Source organism: Taurulus bubalis, assembly GCF_910589615.1.
Source record: "Taurulus bubalis genome assembly, chromosome: 2".
NCBI classification, from domain to species: Eukaryota; Metazoa; Chordata; class Actinopteri; order Perciformes; family Cottidae; genus Taurulus; species Taurulus bubalis.
The window spans coordinates 10,571,238-10,588,849 of NC_136590.1; the positions used below are offsets into that span (position 1 = coordinate 10,571,238).

A 17,612-nucleotide genomic window follows, 5' to 3' on the forward strand; every position below is an offset into this window, starting at 1 on the left:
GCCTTAGAGGAGGTAGAGTCCCGCTCAAAGACACCTCAGAAAAGGGAACACTTTGCTACTGTACCATGCAGTGCTTGAACACATGCTATCCAGCCAGAGGATTGCGTGTCATTCTGCTACCTTCTTGCATCAAGACCGAGTACAAAGGTTTTACATTTAATAGGCACGATGAAGGAAATTAATAATCTAAGCATGAACATATGAGGAAAATCTAAACATTTGTTTCTTATATGTTCTGATGAAACCTCTGCACCGGAGTAAATATTTGCTCGACAAACTCACAAAACAAAACAACATCCCATCTGATAATCTGCCACAATTACGCTGCACGCTGTGATGAAAGGATATCAATGATCTACTTATGTCATAGAAAAAGAGTGCAGCTTCAAACATGAAAGCTATTGAAGCCTATGAGAGTTTCAAGTCAATGAATGATCAAAGGAGCAAAAGCTTATCAACGCTGTTCCTTAACACCGAAACAGTATCATATGGCTCTGGATGTGCTACCACAGTAGCAGCGTTTTTGCCCAGGAACATAATGGCTATTGTGCTTTCTGAAACCATTTGCCTTTTTACACAGTTGAAGCTGCAAAAAGCGCACAAAGTGGAGAGGGGGCATGAGCCCTTTATCCCGATGAAAGGCTAAAGGATGAGACTGACCGTTCTAGCATCAGCTGGGCTTTGGGAACACAATACATGGCGGCAACTCTTTCTGGCCTTTTCCCCTTCAGCTCTGGGCTATGCTTACAAGCCAAAGACTCAAGTCCAAACATCTATCATTTTATACAAAGACTCAAACACACAGATGCCCCGAACCCCTCCTTTTATATCACACAAACACACGCACACTGAGCAGTTCTGTCTGTGCATCTGCAAACAGACCAGTCTCGTCTGGCATCATAGTACAACTGCAGGCTATGGAAGCAAAAAGAGACAACATATCACTATAGATTACATCAACACAAACGCTTGACTCAGTCCACAGTATCAAAACCATTTTTCTTTAACAGGAATTGAATAACAATTACATTGTGACCTGCACGCACTTAGGGAACATACCAATCCAAACTCGCTTCAACTGGGACTGACTGGAAAGTAGCTACCGGTATGTTCCAATTTTCCACGCTAGCAACATATGAAATGAAATCCTGACATGGTTAAGTACTAGTTTAGAGCGTGCGCCCCAAAAATGACCTCACCCACTGTACTATTTTAAAGCTTTGTTGTTGGGGGGCCACGTACCTAAAGGGCCTTTGTGTGATATTTCAAAAGGCTGCATCACCAGGTCATGGCAGAACAAGGGTCATACAAACACAGAATAGCACTTGTGTTTTTGGTTTTTGGGGAGTAGGGGTTTGTCAATTCTATAGGTAAACTCTAGCAGACAGGAGATAAGGTAACCGTGGGCTGCCAGACAAAGGGAACAGTGGTTGGCATCTGAAAAGGTAAAGAGTAGTACTGCAGTCCCTGACGTGTCAGAGGCCTCATCGTCAGTGGGAGAGTATAAAAGGACCTGTAAGTGTGTCTAGGTCTATGGTGCGTTAGACATCCACAAACCTACAACCATGGGAAAGGTATGAGCTCACATGCAATATAGCAACAGCTTTGACGGAGTGGTAAAGAAGGAAAATGTCAGGATTTGGGAAAATGTGTCAAATAGTATAACAGGGAAAGAAAATGCAGCGACGGGCAAAGAGAGGGACTTAAAAAAAGTCCTCATTCGAGTGAAAGTATTAGATAAAAAAAAAAAATAGAGTGGACTGCTACCTCTCGACAACTTATTTTTAAGGGGAAAAACCCACTTATAGGTGTTTAAAAGGGAAGCGTCTATGGAGATCAACAATTATATGGTATCCACATATGACAGATTCATTGTATTTGTGTGACAGTAACAACAAAGTTGACTGTGTTCAGATTGGCCGAGCATATAATGAGTTCTTTAAAAAGAAGTCAGCTGAAACAATGGTTTCAATTACCTTGATTTTCACCTGTCAAGCTCTGAAAATAATATACAAGTGTTCAGCAGACAGGCGAGGCTTGTGCACTCTGTATGTCTCATAAAAAAGTAATTGAGTTTGTTCAAGGGAGAGCAGTGTCCCCTGCAGCCCATTCATGAGTATTGCAACTAGTAGATCTATATACCTAACATTAACCTGAGTGATGTATGCTTCTCTCTCCTCTTCAAGATTATCTTCTACGAAGGCCGCAACTTCCAGGGCCGCCAATGGGAGTGCAGCAGTGACTGCATGGACACCTTCAAGCACTTCAACTGCTGCAACTCCATCCGTGTCAGCGGTGGTCACTGGGTGGCCTATGAGAAGCCTCACTATATGGGTTACCAGTACATCGTTGGCCCCGGCGAGTACGCTGACTTCCACTGCTGGATGGGCTTCAACAACTGTGTTCGCTCCTGCCAGATGTACCCCCCTGTAAGTCAATCAAACAGACAGATAGGATTGGTATTCCTCTCCCCTCCCCCGCTCACCTTGTGCATCAAAGAAATGAATGTCAATCACTGGTCTTTTGATGTCATTAACAGAAAACTCAGGCAGGTCAGAGCATAAAAGTCTCTGTTGCAAGGCCCACAAGGAGACACAGTCAGTCTTTAAAAGAGAATATGATACGCACCCCATAAGACTTGGTGCCTTCATTCTAATTCTGTTAGTCACATTGAGTGTTTCTGGCAGTTAAGCGTGGGGGAAAAAAGAGTTGGTACTCATTTTCATCCGTAGTAAGTAAGTATGTAAGTAAGTGTACAAGTAGTCTCTTGAATTTAAAGTTTGAAATATTAACTCAGGGCTGAAAGCTCGACCAAATAGCTCTCAGGTTCACGCCAAAAATAATTATAATAATCGTGTTCTGATTTCTTTCACACACAGTATAGAGGAGCCTACAAGATGAGGATCTACAACAGGCCCGACATGATGGGACACACAATGGAGTTCATGGACGACTGCCCCAACCTGTACGATCGCTTCCGCTACCGTGACATTTACTCCTGCAACATCACGGAGGGTTTCTGGATCTTCTATGAGCACCCTAACTACAGGGGACGCCAGTATTTCCTGCGCCCCGGAGAGTACAGGGCCTGCGGTGACTGGGGCTGCCACAACCCCATGGTGGGCTCATTCAGGAGGATGAGGACTGTCATGTAATCTTTACCCATGCGCAACTCAAATTAAAAACTTGATTTTCAAATAACTATGTGCTTTGTGAACTTATTTGAACAAATCCATGCATTGTGCAAATGTGATAATGGTGTAGAATAATACTCTTTGGCCATGGAGCAGCCTGTTGCTGCTTCATGATCTATGTCACTGTCAAATACCCACTGAAACCAACCCAACCTTTTCTTTTTGCTGCCCTGCCTATCCTCACAGTCTGCATGTAGGTTTCTGGCATTCATGCCAATAAAGGCAAATGTTGCAACTCTTATTGTTGCCCTTTGAGAAAGTGCAGTTGTACAGTATTTTCCATAGACAGACGTGGCTTTGACAGAGACAAAGCGGCTGCTGCAGCTCACCAGTCCTATAGTGTTCTGCAGTCTGTGCTGACACGGCAAAGCTTTGTTTCACATTTGCAAAGCCCTGATCCCAGCAGGGTCTATAAAGAGGTCTGGTACAGCCCGACATTTGGTCTGGACAGAACTTGACACAGTTACAATGGGCAAGGTAAGCACGCAATTTAAAATCTATACAGTAAAAGCAACTCAAATGTTGTGTTATGTGTAACATGTTGATCATTTGCATCTAAAGGGTAAATAAGGGCTAAAAATGTTATTTTGTCACATAAAATGGGACTTAACCTTGTGTGGGAAGAATTGTAATGGTCACTAGTTTTAAAGGATTGTTTATCATATTTTCACATAGAACAGAAACGAAAGCTAGAAATGGCAAACAATCACAGAAAAAAATAAATTAAATTAAATGCAAATTAAAGCTGCACAATAAGACTTAGTTGGCTATACTTAATTAAATTATGCCTTTGTCTTTCGTTGAGGATAGTAAAACATTGCAATTATTCAACTGAACTTAGAGTTCTAATTTGTGTAAAAAAAAAAGAAAAGAGAAAAGATTTTTTTTCTCTCATTAAAATATACCACATGCTGCTCAGTATTTTATCAAACTTTGCGTCTGGTACAGCATTTGGGACATTTCTTCAGACTCCCTTAAGCTTATCTGTTTTAAAATTGTTCACTTGCAGTTATTTTGTACAAGAACTTTGTTTGACAAAGCTTACAAACCTGGCTGAGAATACCAAAATGGTATGGTTATGAATCTAAATGAGACTAAAAGATAGCTTTGTTGAAGAGTCTGAAGATCAGGAAAAGAGATAACCAGTCATAACTTGACATAACACCTTGGTGATAACGTCCACCCATCCCTCACTTGCAGGTTATCTTTTACGAAGAAAAGAACTTCCAGGGTCGTCACTATGAGTGCAATAGTGACTGTCCCGAGATGCAAAACCACTTCAGCCGCTGTAACTCGATAAAGGTGGATAGCGGTTGCTGGGTGGCATATGAGAAGCCCAATTATGGCGGCTACCAGTACATGCTGAACAAGGGCGAGTACCCCGACTACCAGCGCTGGGCCGGCTTCAATGACTGCATCCGCTCCTGCCGTATGGTGCCACCTGTGAGTTTTATCTGATGCCCTACCCTGTTTGCAGAAATGTTCTCACTAAAAACGTTCTGTAGGTGTGCCAGTTTAAGATAATTTAGTTCTCAAGCCTTTTCCTGCTGTTTTCACCACTCTGTGCCAGTATCTGAGGCCATTTTAAAGCATCTCTTTGTAGCTTGACCTGTGTGAAGAGAAAAAGAAACATATAGACTGTGTCATTGCATCAGTTAGTCAATCAATTCCATCAAATTGACAACTTATTCTACTGTGGTAATATGAAGTTGAATAAATGCTTATGGTCAATGACAGTATCATAATGTCATCCCTAGTATAATGGGAACTACAGGATGAAGATCTTTGAGCGGTCTGACTTTGGGGGTCAGAATCTGGAGCTGATGGACGACTGCCCGGATCTGAACGAGCGTTTCCACACCCGTGACATCTCCTCTGTCAATGTCATGGAGGGCTACTGGATTCTGCATGAACACCCCAATTACAGGGGGCGCCAGTACTTCCTGCGTCCTGGAGAGTACAGGAGGCACATCGAGTGGGGAAGCAACAGCCCCACCAGCGGCTCTCTGAGACGCATCACTGAGCTCAACTGATTCCCAGCTTCTTCTTTTTTTTTTGTTTACCCTGATTGAGCCGCACTGCTAAACATCCCACCTTCTTGTTCCCCTAATGTCAGCACTGTTTTCAGTGAGGTCTCAACACCGTGGTGTCCAAGCCCCAAATCATACATTAGAATGATGGAGGGTTTTAGTGTGTATGATGTTGGGTTCTGGTTTTGTTGGGTTGCTTTGCATTGTTGGGTAAAGTTCCTCCCCAACTCAGTGCTCAAGCAATGCTCAATAAATAGTGACGATCTTTTTTGCTTTGGTCGTCCCAGAGCAAAATGGTTTGCCTCGCCGGTCCCCAACCTCCTGTCCTACTGGAATGACAATAAAAGAAAACTTGATGAAAGTCAACTAAAGGAAGCCTTTGTTAATTTTCTATTGGCTACTACAGCTGTCACTATACAAAGATCAGAGGGATATGACTTTTCATAAATCTAAGGAATATCTTTCTCTTTTGTATGGTGATTGAACTTAGTTTCATCAGGCCACAGAGTTAGATCGAAATGTAACCACCGACGTCCTAGTCCAAGAGTTTCTACAGTTTGCCGTGCTATTGTCATTCCACATACACAAAGGGAAATTATCAAGGAAACAGAAGCTTATTCTTTGAAGTTCGATATTAAAGACCAAAAAAAGGGTATCTGAGGATGGGCATGTAGGAGTCTTTATGAGATCACATGGTACAGAGTAAGCGCGTTGGGTCCATGAAAGATGCCCATATTAGATCCACATCACAGGGCCAGTGCCGACTCAAAGAGTTGGAGTCAAAGTGGTCTGGTATTAGCCCCGAGCATCAAGCTCTCTCAGAACAAAAAACAAAACCCAGTCCGCATCCCTGCTCATGCATTTTTCATCAGCCCAAGATACTGAACCCTTTCAGAAATAAATATCAATTATTGAAATTGTTAATTAGACGCTGCGTAATTGGCAAAGATGAATAAATAACTTTGACCATTAATTATTGATTTAAAAAATATTTAAGCCCAGTGGGGAGTGCATTTGAGTGTCTCTTAAGATCAAGCACAACAAGAAATGTGAGTTTTGGCCTTGAATAATGTCCAATTAAAGGATTGTCGGCTTTGCTGTACAAGTCCAGTGATTTGCCCTCATCATTCGTTTTATATCTGTGGACAACATCAACAGGGTGCAACATGGGAACTGATCAGTTGGGGTCTGGGGGCAAAGCCAGATAAGAGATGAGAGGCTGCCAGTTCTCAGCCATAAATAGAAGTTAATCTAAGGTCGTAAAGGGGCACGGTCTCCAAATATTAACCAAATTCAGGAAGTAAGCACTTAAGACTTGCACAGATCTACAGAAAACAGGTGGTTTAGAGTTCATGGTTACAACCCTGCAAAAGCAAATAACCTGAAAACTCTGCAAACAGCCTGCCTTAAATGTTCAGTCAGGTTGCACAATCTAATAGTTCTACTGCATTTTCCACTTATAGCATCAATGCAATCGGTCCTAAGTTCAGTTTTTACACAGGTTGGTACATCAGCAGAGGGCAGAACTTGGCAATTTAAAATAAGTTGTTGACTTGGAGTCAAACCGGGAGTATGAGACACTTTGGGAACAATTTATCTGGGAATTTAGAGAATCCACCATACAGGGTTGCATCTTACTGCCAGTATACGATAAGTTCAATGCAAAATACACTACTCAACCCAAAAAATAATGCAGAGATTTTTGTCAGTGACCTGACAATGTAAGGCTTCCATATCACAACAAAACACTCATCAGCAGGAAACTGGTTAATAAAGCAACTGTGATCCTGAATAGCTATACTGGAGCAAACAACTTTGATGCAATATTGTAAAATACAACTATACAGTATATAAACACACTGAAGCAGGCAATACTCAATGTCCCTGGATTGTTCCTTCTCTACCTCAAGTCATTTAGATGATATTTTCAATCGCTTCAAACATAAAAAGGACAAAAGAGTGAGATCTGAGTTTTGTCTCCCTCTTCATCTCTGAGCCCTTTGGACTTGGTGATGGGAAGCTGATTGAAGGGTAAGTAGTGCGTTTTAGAGAATGAATTCTTTAGATGCTGGAAAAGAGAAAGAAAACGCAAGAAACAGAGAAACCCAGAACACAAGCCTGTGATTCCATTATTAGTCTCAGTTCTTCTTCTCCCTCTTTTCATTTCTGATGGCTGGATAATTAAACCTCTATAGTATTGTCTTCCATCTTCCTTGCCCCACTTCCAGCAATGCGAATTCCCCTATGGGCAACTTTAAAAAGGCTCTTTTAGACATCTGTTTTTCAGATCAGCACGACTTTTTTTTCTCCCCCCATTAATTTGTGTTCTTTGTGAAAGTAGAAAGACTAGTGCCAGGACAGAGATGAACATACGTGTATAAATCCCCAACATTTCAACTGCAAAAATCAAAGAAAGGGAGAAAAATATCCAAATATTCTTTTTCAACATTTTTTATTTTTAATGCTACAATATTGCTATTATACAACCCAAACCAATCCTTAAGTGTGCATTGCAAGACATCAGACAGGAGCTCAGAGGCTGGAATGTTACAGAGCTTAATTTAAAAGCAGTCACGTTTGCCCCTCCAGCTTGAAGGAGGCAGCTTGTCAATTACCGCTCCTGCTCTGACAGAAGCTTTGGGCGCCACAATGAACAAGCAGGAAAACAGCAAAGCAGAGAAAAATGAGCACAACTTGTAACAATAAAAAAAAGGGAAATAAGATGGATGCATACAAGTATTCTAACTTGTATTGCATTAAAACAAAATTGGTAAATGTGTGATACTTGTGTATAAATGTTCATCATGTCATTAAGTATTAAATACAGAAAATATTCATCTCTTAACACACCAGAATTTGGTTAAACTAAGAGAAAGCAACATTGTCTTCTATTGAACGCCAACTTGATGTTACAGCATTAGTTCCAAGTCTGAAATGACAGATCAGCACCTCATCTCATGAATACTTGTTCATTTAAAAAATCCAATCAAGCAAGAAATGAAAAAAGGGACGCTCTAAAAACAAAGAAAGCATACTGTAGAATCAGCAAGTACCTAGTAGGGAATGAGCCAATGCACTCAGCTGAAAGAAAATGAGGCCTTACAGTTATAGAATAAATGTACAATTATAGCAGACACCTTTTTGTGAGAATGATATACAATATCAAATAAATGTATCTTAGATAAAGATACATCATGCCCATCATCATAATACTGTTTTTAAGGGCTAGAGAGAAATACCAACTGTGCTGACCCTTGACAATACATTAGCTTTACACAATAACATTGACAAAGAAAGTACATGTTGTTTATGTCTTAAGAGTCCCATTTTGACTTGCATACATATTTAAATGAGCATTGTTGGTGGGAGCCTGAGAATATTGTAAATGCCAACGACTGCTTCTCTGTAATTGTGCACATAACAAGAAAGAACTTTAACTTCTTTCTTGTACACATATTACAATGAAATGTCTCTGTGAATTAGTTTCACTTTAAAATTCAAGTCCTGAGATTGCTTTATTAGAAGAATATCAAGCGCTTCAGTTTCCTTTGATATTGAGATATAAATAGTGTATTTACTCTCTCAAAGAATGTAATCTTAGTTAACTCCAATCTTGCTCAGAGTACTCCAATTAATCCAATAATGGAGTGGTATTGTGTTGAGATTGCCACATAATACATCTTGCAGGAGCCTCTAAGGGGGACTTTACCCAACTCATATAAAAGAATCATAAGCTGAGGTAGAATTTTTTATATTTGTAAACTCTTAGTGACAGCCTGAAGTCTAAACAGGGACAACTTTGTGGTAAAAAATGTCTCTCTGTGCTGTGTGCTTTAGAAGTTTAATGAAGTGACATCAGCCATGATCCGCAACAAGACCCCAGAGGGAGCTGCTGAACGTTAAGGCCAAGTGCGTGTTGTGAAAGTCTCTGGTCTAGTTGCTGTCCCTCTGCCCAGCAAGAGGTTGCACGACGGGCATGTTTTCATGGAGGTACTTCATGGTACCCTGTTCAGAGAAGTCAGCTGCTGTATGCCCGTCACCTCTCAGGACCCACTTGGTGGTGAGCAGCCCCTCCAGCCCAACGGGGCCTCGGGCATGGATCCGTGCAGTGCTAATGCCGACCTCTGCTCCTAGAGACAAAGACAGCAAGTGAGAATGTCAAACACATGTGTCCTTGAAAGAGGGTCTGCAGCTGTTTGAGAGTGAATAACAAATGAGTACATATATGTAGGCTGTTGAAAAATATTTCACAGGGGGGGAAAAAGGGAACAAAAGACAAACGCTACTGTGATAAGACCGCCACACTTACCGAGTCCGAAGCGGTAGCCATCAGCGAAACGTGAGCTTGCGTTCCAGAAAACACAGGCGCTGTCCAGCATCTGCAGGAACAGCTCAGCTGTGTCCTCTGAGAGAAAAGCAGCTTATTGGTGCCATTCGTCACAACTTTGCATCGCTTGGAACAAGGACAACTATTTATTGCGATTATGCCAAAGACATGTAGTTGAAATAATGCATAAGTGTCGGCTACAGAATACGAGAAACGGCAAAAAGGAAAACCTAAAACTGCAGTTCTGAGGATTTTATAACATAATTACGGGATTTCCATTGCCGTCAACAAATACCTCTGCTGATGTTATTTTAGTACACACCCAGTGCTAGGAAAGCTTTAAAATCACGTGAAGTGACTCAAATCAGGTTGACATTTTTGCAGGTTCTCTTGATGAGATATATCTTCTGATCGACCAATGAATATGTCTATACTTATGTATATACCTACAGTTTATATGATTAATCATCTATCTATCTCTTATCCAGTGTGTCTCTAATATCTATTAAACCTACCTATATGTCCAAATTGTATCCAGTGTATCTATTGTGTCTTTCTATCTATTTTAACTATCCTTTGTATTAATCCCTCTTCTTTGACACGAGCTGACATTGAGGCAAACAACAGAGTACATTTTAATTCACTGAGGTACCTTCTGTGGTCACCAGATGGCAGCAGCACATTATTCACTGCAGGTGAGAATAATCCATGTAGAAATGAGAACGGCACACTTTGGGTGTGTTCTATTACCCATATTGTTTAGTATGACGGAAAATTACTTAGTGTGTCAAATAGTAGTATGCCATGAAGTTTAGCTGCATGCAGGTTTTTTTTGCAGTATGCAGGTTTTTCCTGGCTATTCTGTCCCACAATCCTCTGAGACAGATGACAGCTCATTGATAGAAGCCACAATGATAGATGACAAGAGGACGTATGAGCAGGAGGGTCAAAGGTCAAGGTGCAATGTTATGACAAAGCATGCAACAGTTAGTACTTTGTAAGGGCAGCTTCTGTATGTACTACAAATATAAAGAAAAACTATGAGATTTGGAACACAGCTTTGCTTGAATTTTTCCTATACTGCTCACTTTTTATCTGATCGCCGAAAGACACTTGAAATATTCGGCATATTTATATATCAACCTTTAATGAGGGATTTCCACCAGTTTTTCTCATGCATTAATATATATATAACATATATATATATAATATATATACAACATATATATATATATATATATATATATATATATATATATATATATATATATATATATATATATATATATATATATATATATATATATATATATATATATATATATATATATATATATATATATATATATAACATATATATATATATATATATATATATATATATATATATATATATATATATATATATATATATATATATATATATACATATCTCTCTCTCTCTCTCTCTGGACTCTGCACAGAAAGGTTTAAATCAACATGAATTAGAAAGATGCAGCGTGACGGCTCACTGAAACACAAAAATGTATTGAAACTGTTACACGACCCAAAGTTATGACAGGGAGGACTCTTGTAACCTGTGTTTTAGCATCTGCTCTACATTTCAAATGGGCTCTGTCCCCTACATTGGAGTCACACAGGGAGGCTGTGCACTCATCTTGACAACAAAGTGTCACTGCTCATTAGTCCCTGTGGCAGAAATTGAGATGAATGAGGAAGGTGAATCAAGAGAGTGAGACGGAGAACTTGATGAATATCAGACACCTTCATGAAGAGGAATAAATCAAGACAAGATAGGCCGAGACTAAACAGTACTGTTTAGACCATGGTGAGGTAAAACATGACCAAAACAATGCAAGACTGCAACTTTTGAGTCATGCAAATTGATAGAGACACATTAAGAAAATACTACAATGAACGCATTGGGCCACGTACCATTTTCTGTGATGATGACGTCGGTGTGGGAGCTGCCATACTTGTGGATGTGTTCCACAGCCTCCTGCATGCTGTCCACCACCTCAATGCAGCACTCCAGGTCACCGTACTCTGTCCGCAGGGACTTTGCCTCTGACGGGCTGAATGTCAGGTAGGAGGCAAACCGAGGGCCTGCATGAATCTTCACCTGGTGACACCACACAGAAAAATGACAAATGAGAGTCCTTGCCGAAAAATACAGATTCAAATTACTATTACTATTATTAATACATTTTTCATCATTCATCTTATGTTGGATGTAAAGTCATTGTAAGGTGCTTTACCCGTTCAGTGCGCAACATGTCAATGATCTGGTCAAACAGTGGCATCCTGAGGACGTCCCTGTGAATCAACAGGCTTTCCATGGCATTACATGCAGCCGGGTAGTCGCACTTGGAGTCTCTGACTGGAACATGTTAGTCAATTACTGCCATATTCACAGTTAGTATGGTTAAAAGGTGTAATGTGTTGGCCAACATTTAAGAAATGAACTAACATGAACAGAATGAAAAGAGGTTAAGACGTTGATGCATTATGTTGCGGAGATATCTACTGAGTAATACAGTTACTTCTACACTACAAGTAATCAGGGAGATTTATACATGCTGACCAATTTTGATGACTTTGTCTGCGCTGGCTTCCCCATCAACGTAGACGTGGCAGATTCCCTCGCTGTGACCCAGCACCGGGATGCCCTTCGCAGCCCGCTGAATGCTCCTAACCAACTGGGATGAACCTCGAGGGATAATCAAGTCGATCATCTTGTCCAGCCGGCATAGGTCCTCCACCTCCTCGCGAGTGCTCACCTTGTTACAAATACATGTTTGTCAACTACAAACGCTACATGCCGTACAAGCTTCCTTGGGCATATTTCTAATTGAGGTGATGCATCGTCATCCAGAGTTCTCCCAGTCCAGTAAAATGTGTAAGGGTTGCATTGCCTTGTACTACATGCATAGGAAACATATTTTACCAGCTGCACTGCCTCTCCGACTCCGTGCATGGAAAGGGCTTCCTGGGTGAGCTGGTGGAGGACCCGGTTGGTGTTGGCTGCCTCCTTGCCGCCCTTCAGCAGGAGGGCGTTACCACTGGCTATGGCCAATGCTGAAACCTGGAGGTAAAAACACACAGGGTTTGTGATATTGCTGCAGTCATTTCAAGCGTCCTGCAAAAAAAGAAGAATCAAGAGACGTGTTGGAATGTATACATTTACAAACAAGTGTTCTTGGTGTGACATTTTATGCATTTATCTATGTTGTTTGCATTTGCAGGTACAAAGTCAAATTGCCAGATCTGTTTGCCTGCATACCTGTGGCAGGCAGTCAGGTCGGGCCTCAAAGATGACCAGAAGAACTCCAATAGGCACAGTTATCTGCTCCAGCTCCAGGTTGTGAGCCACCCTGGTCCTGCGCAGCACACGACCCACACTGTCCTGGGCGGCCACAGCAATCTGGCGCAGACCTATGGCCAGGCTGCTAAGTTTGGCTGGTGACAGACTCAGGCGCTTTAGCATGGCTGGTGGCAAATGGCCTGTAGAAAGGAGGGAGAGCAAGGTTGCACTTTGCAATTATGTGATATGGGCTCTCACTAACTGAGGGCAAACCATAGAGAGAGAAAGTGACAGAGTCGCCCTCCGGTGGAGATATGCGCTCAACTGCCCATTTGGAATTATTTAGAAAATGATGTCTTCAGTAAGTTTATTTTGCAATATCATGATTAATTATTAGATTGGATTCTTTCTTGCCAGAGATTCATCTTTTTATAAAGACGGGTACATGTATACATGAGCTTAAATTTCTAAGTAAGGCCCAACAATACCTTGGGGTATATTTCCCTTTGCAAAGGAATTATTAGCTCAATGCCACATACTTAATATATATTATGGACTCTAAGGTACAACACTGCTTCATCCTCTGCACACCTGGCACACTGACTCAATGAGGACCTGTGTTACCTGCATTTACAGCCAGGTCCAAGTCCATCTTGTTGGCAGTCAGAATCGCTTCCTTTTTGTCAGTCAACAGCTCTGCAAGATGGCAGATGATCTCACTCCTCTGACAACAGTCAACCAAACACAGGCAGGATGAGCAAACAGAACATCTATCCACAAGAGGTCAGTGTTTCTCTGTATCTGATAAAAAGGTACTCTTAACTACTTTTAAATTATAGGTAATTAGAACAACATAAACACAACTTTATACGAATAAACTCAAATCATCAAACTAATGTTAAGTTAACTCAACACAAGAATAGTCTTTTTTTTCTGAAAACAATGTGGCACCTGGTCTGGGTGCAGCGATGCCAGGGTTCTTCCAGATGTGCGTGCCATCTCCGTCTGATACTCCACAGTTGGGCCTGGTTGAGGGTCAGAGACCGGACAGACTTCACTCAAAGTGCACTCAGTAGCCAGATTATTATTAGGTACATCTAATGTAGTCTAAAACAACAGTCCTATAATAAATCATACTTTAGTAAAGGTTAAAACAGTAGCTCAACAACAACGACTATGTAATAGAGGTGTTGACTCAACTAGATGATCTTTATGATTTGGAGGCTATAGTGATGCTGTTGAACTGTGTTGTTTATAGAGAGGTGGACAAAATGTAAAGCATGCAGCCAGGTGAACTCACCTGCAGGTTTGATCTCAGAGAAGAAGGTTCCCACTTTCTTTCCCTCCACAATGTCAGTGATGACATGCCCCGTTACTTTGGGGTGGGTGCCATTTGCAATGACCACTGAGGTGCCACCTTGCAGGGCCCACAGGGCAGCCTTCACCTGCAAAAAGAAACACAGAAAGAGACATGTTTAAGTCTCTATGTGAAGTCTTTACTTGTTAAAACAATGACTTACAATTCCAATATGAATGTCAAAACCATGTTACCCTCCACATACATTAATTAAAAAAAGCAGAAAATAATTTACGTGTTTTTTTTCTTGTTTAATTTTTAACACAGGCAACTGTCAGTGCCAGCTAACAGTACTACAATGTGAAAATACTACTGCATTCAATATATATTTAAATAGAAATACAGCCAATCAAAATGTCCGTAAAATATCAAAAGTTAAAGTAGTCATTGTGCAAAAAGATGCATATTGACTGATAACATACCATAATTCAAAATATCTCATTAACAGGTTGTTTTTCCACTAAGCATGAGTAGAAAACCCTAATTTACAAAAACTTTTCACTAAGATGAGGCTTTTTATTTACTTGATTGTCAATAAACAAAGTTTTTAACAAAGTGACTTTCATTATTGAGTGCTTTCAACATACCTTGGCCTCCATGCCTCCAATTCCCACTCTGGATTTTGTACCATAGATGATGGACTGCTGGTCTCCAGGGTAGAAGATGTCAATGAACTTGGCGTCATCTGTTCCAGGGGGGCTGTTGTACAGTCCTAAGCAATCAACAGTGCTTACACAACGTATTTGCTCACACATGGGTCTAAAATACACAACCTAAACCTAGAACTTTTGTAAAATATACTCACATCTATACTAGATTCATCATTTAATTGACACATTAATAGATTTGATAAAACTGATGGTTCTCAGTTAACCTTCTAAATCTACTCAACTGAATGGACCCTAGCTCAGACACACACACCTCATTTGACCCAGAAAGGGGTGTTTTCCCCCCCCCCCCCCCCCCCCCTGGTGAAGAGCGTGGACAGATGGTGTTATTACCTAACAGCTGACCCAGACTGTTGTTGTGGTAACGGACATACCTTCCACGTCAGACAGCGCAATGAGGAGGTCAGCCTCCATCTCCACAGCTAGCCGCGCCGCTAGACTGTCGTTGTCCTTAATGCTGATCACCTAGAGAAACAAAAGAAATGCTGATGTAAGCTCCTGAAGACAGAAACATCTGCAATTTACCCATCTGAGCCATTTCTTGAGGGCTAGAGCCAAAAATACATATGTACTGTGCAAAGTCTTTATCACTATGCTGGACCAGCAGGTCACATTTATGGTATTGTGACAGTGAAAAAGTAAAATTATCAGCAACCAAAAATTCAATCTTTTCATGTCAGGGCAATTTTTTCTGGATGATTCATTGAATACCTCAGAAATAAAGCTGCATTAAGTCCATGTAAGTTTACCAGATAATAATGTATAGCACGTAAATTGACGTGGCCCAATATTATTTGCAAACCCTTTTTAGATGTTCATAATATCGTTGGTTTTTGCCAGAAGGCATCTATTTTATCTGTGTAATGAGAAAGAGGCATGTAATGCTAGTTATTTCTGCAGGAGGACAGATAAAGGATGAGTCTACGTACAGAAGTTAGTCCCGTCCCTTCTGACAGCACCTCCTCCCCAGTGACGCATGCACTGCCATCATGCCCTCCCTGCATGCACATGCCTTAATGGTTGAAGGCAGAGCTGATGAGGTGATTCAGGTGGCAGGGTGGCAGAGGGGTTTCAGCGTGTGAATGGTTGAAAGAGAATACTGCCGCTAATGAACAGCGACTGTCTACACTTTATGAGCACTGTCTCTACCAACCACTTCAGCATCCCCGCTGCCACCGTCACCCCATGCTGTCTTTACCCACATTTACCCCCTGCAGGTCGCTGTTGGGCTCCGGCGGCGGCACCACAGCGTCATTGGTGTTGATGATTGGTACGATGTTCATACGCAGCAGCTCCTGCAGTGTGCTGTTTAGATTCTGCCTCTTTTGGTCATCATGGAAATCCAGATTTGTCACCAGAACCTGGCGGCAGAATTATCAAAGAGCATTGAGCGAGAGAGACCAATTAAAAGATGTCACTCTGCATAATACATAGACATCTTCAGCATTTTAAAAGGGATTATTTTCCTACGAGGTTAAAAAGTACCTGTGCAGTGCAAGTGCTGTATTGGGTGAACATGGCCTCATACAGGGCCATCAGGCCACTTTGTCCCGCCGCAGCACAGGCCCGGGCCTCCAGCACTGGCAAAGACTGAACAGAAATGCAGTAAAACGTAGTTACATTGATTCTCTTAGTAAGCAGCTTCAACCAGAAACATACCTCAATGAAACTACGCCATAATAGCGCAGGTGTTCTACAGGTTCAGAATTAATAAAAATGAACTGTATCCACAGAAGTGTCACAGGAAATAAAGTGTCACAGAGTAAAAGAGAACAACTGCTTTTAATCTTAAAACTGGCCTGTCAGATGGAGGTTTTAATGTCTGACATGCTAATTATTAGAAAAAAAGTATGATACGTTTTGTCAAATTAACTGTCTGACAAAAACATCAGAACACCTTATATTGCAGGGCCAGCAATTGAATGGCACCTTAACATGAATTACTTATCGAGAGGTGGATCAATACCAATTAGTCTAAAGAAACGCTAAACATTTAACTTCACAAAGGATGTATTTATTGCAGGCTTTTGTACTGTATTGCATTTTATTGGAGAGTTGTCACCGGTACTGTATTCAAGAAAAAAAAACATTTGGCGTTGTTATTTTATGTGATTTACTACGGCAACAAAATGCCAAATAATTTAGGTAATCTCTAATTCCATAATTGAAAGAAAGCCAACAGAGAGCAGCAAGAGTGCTATCTTATTTATCTGACTCAGTGTTGATTTACACTTTAACATTACTTAAGCCTCAACACATTCAGCTTCTCTCCTCTCACCATGTCTTTCAGCTGATTGTGTCCCGAGTGCAGCGCCTGTCGGACACTCTGGGACAGCAGGATCTCATGTCTTAATCTTTGCTTGCCAAAGGCCACCGCTCCACTGGTGACAATCATCATCTCTCTGCCTTGATTCTGCAGCTTGGCCACCTGGACAACGATACGCGACAATTAGGAATCACACACCACAGCTGGGGCTACAGTTTCTTTTTCTTTTTCATCTGTACAGACTCACTGAAGATTCAGCTTGAAAAGGTTTGCCCAACCAAATGACCAAAAAAACCCGTTCTCTCTTATCCCTCGTGGTAACTAGTCATGATGTTATGTATTCCTTTAATTGTGCCTCAGATTTCTGCCTCAACCCAATTACAATAGAGTGAATGGAATTACACGTTGTGTGCTCAGAGCAAGAAAAGTTACATTTACGATATAAATTCTATGTGTCTGACTTTTC

At 41.1% G+C, this 17,612-nt stretch overlaps 3 protein-coding genes across 5 annotated transcripts; 2 read left to right on the top strand and 1 right to left on the bottom strand.

The window, feature by feature from the left end:
- Nucleotides 1-1,565: 1,565 nt before the first annotated feature.
- Nucleotides 1,566-3,155, top strand: crygmxl2 (crystallin, gamma MX, like 2; the record flags this gene model as incomplete). Its single annotated transcript, XM_079237324.1, has 3 exons — nt 1,566-1,574; nt 2,133-2,429; nt 2,880-3,155. The coding sequence occupies 3 exons, from the start codon at nt 1,566-1,568 to the stop codon at nt 3,153-3,155; spliced, it is 582 nt and encodes a 193-aa protein (XP_079093450.1).
- A 507-nt stretch (nt 3,156-3,662) lies between these two features.
- On the top strand, nt 3,663-5,227 carry crygmx (crystallin, gamma MX; the record flags this gene model as incomplete). Its single annotated transcript, XM_079237325.1, has 3 exons — nt 3,663-3,671; nt 4,395-4,637; nt 4,952-5,227. The coding sequence occupies 3 exons, from the start codon at nt 3,663-3,665 to the stop codon at nt 5,225-5,227; spliced, it is 528 nt and encodes a 175-aa protein (XP_079093451.1).
- A 3,817-nt stretch (nt 5,228-9,044) lies between these two features.
- On the bottom strand, nt 9,045-17,293 carry aldh18a1 (aldehyde dehydrogenase 18 family, member A1; the record flags this gene model as incomplete). 3 transcript variants are annotated; one of them, XM_079214397.1, is made up of 15 exons in its annotated part: nt 9,045-9,354; nt 9,534-9,629; nt 11,487-11,673; nt 11,810-11,931; nt 12,136-12,331; nt 12,499-12,636; nt 12,835-13,040; nt 13,480-13,579; nt 13,807-13,880; nt 14,156-14,300; nt 14,800-14,924; nt 15,255-15,345; nt 16,089-16,241; nt 16,366-16,470; nt 17,159-17,278. In XM_079214397.1, the coding sequence occupies 15 exons, from the start codon at nt 17,276-17,278 to the stop codon at nt 9,158-9,160; spliced, it is 2,055 nt and encodes a 684-aa protein (XP_079070523.1). In that variant the 3' UTR covers nt 9,045-9,157. The 3 variants fall into 3 exon arrangements, with proteins under 3 accessions (XP_079070523.1, XP_079070522.1, XP_079070524.1); XM_079214396.1 differs by having other exon boundaries at nt 16,083-16,241; XM_079214398.1 differs by lacking the exon at nt 16,366-16,470 and having other exon boundaries at nt 16,083-16,241; nt 17,159-17,293.
- Nucleotides 17,294-17,612: the final 319 nt, after the last annotated feature.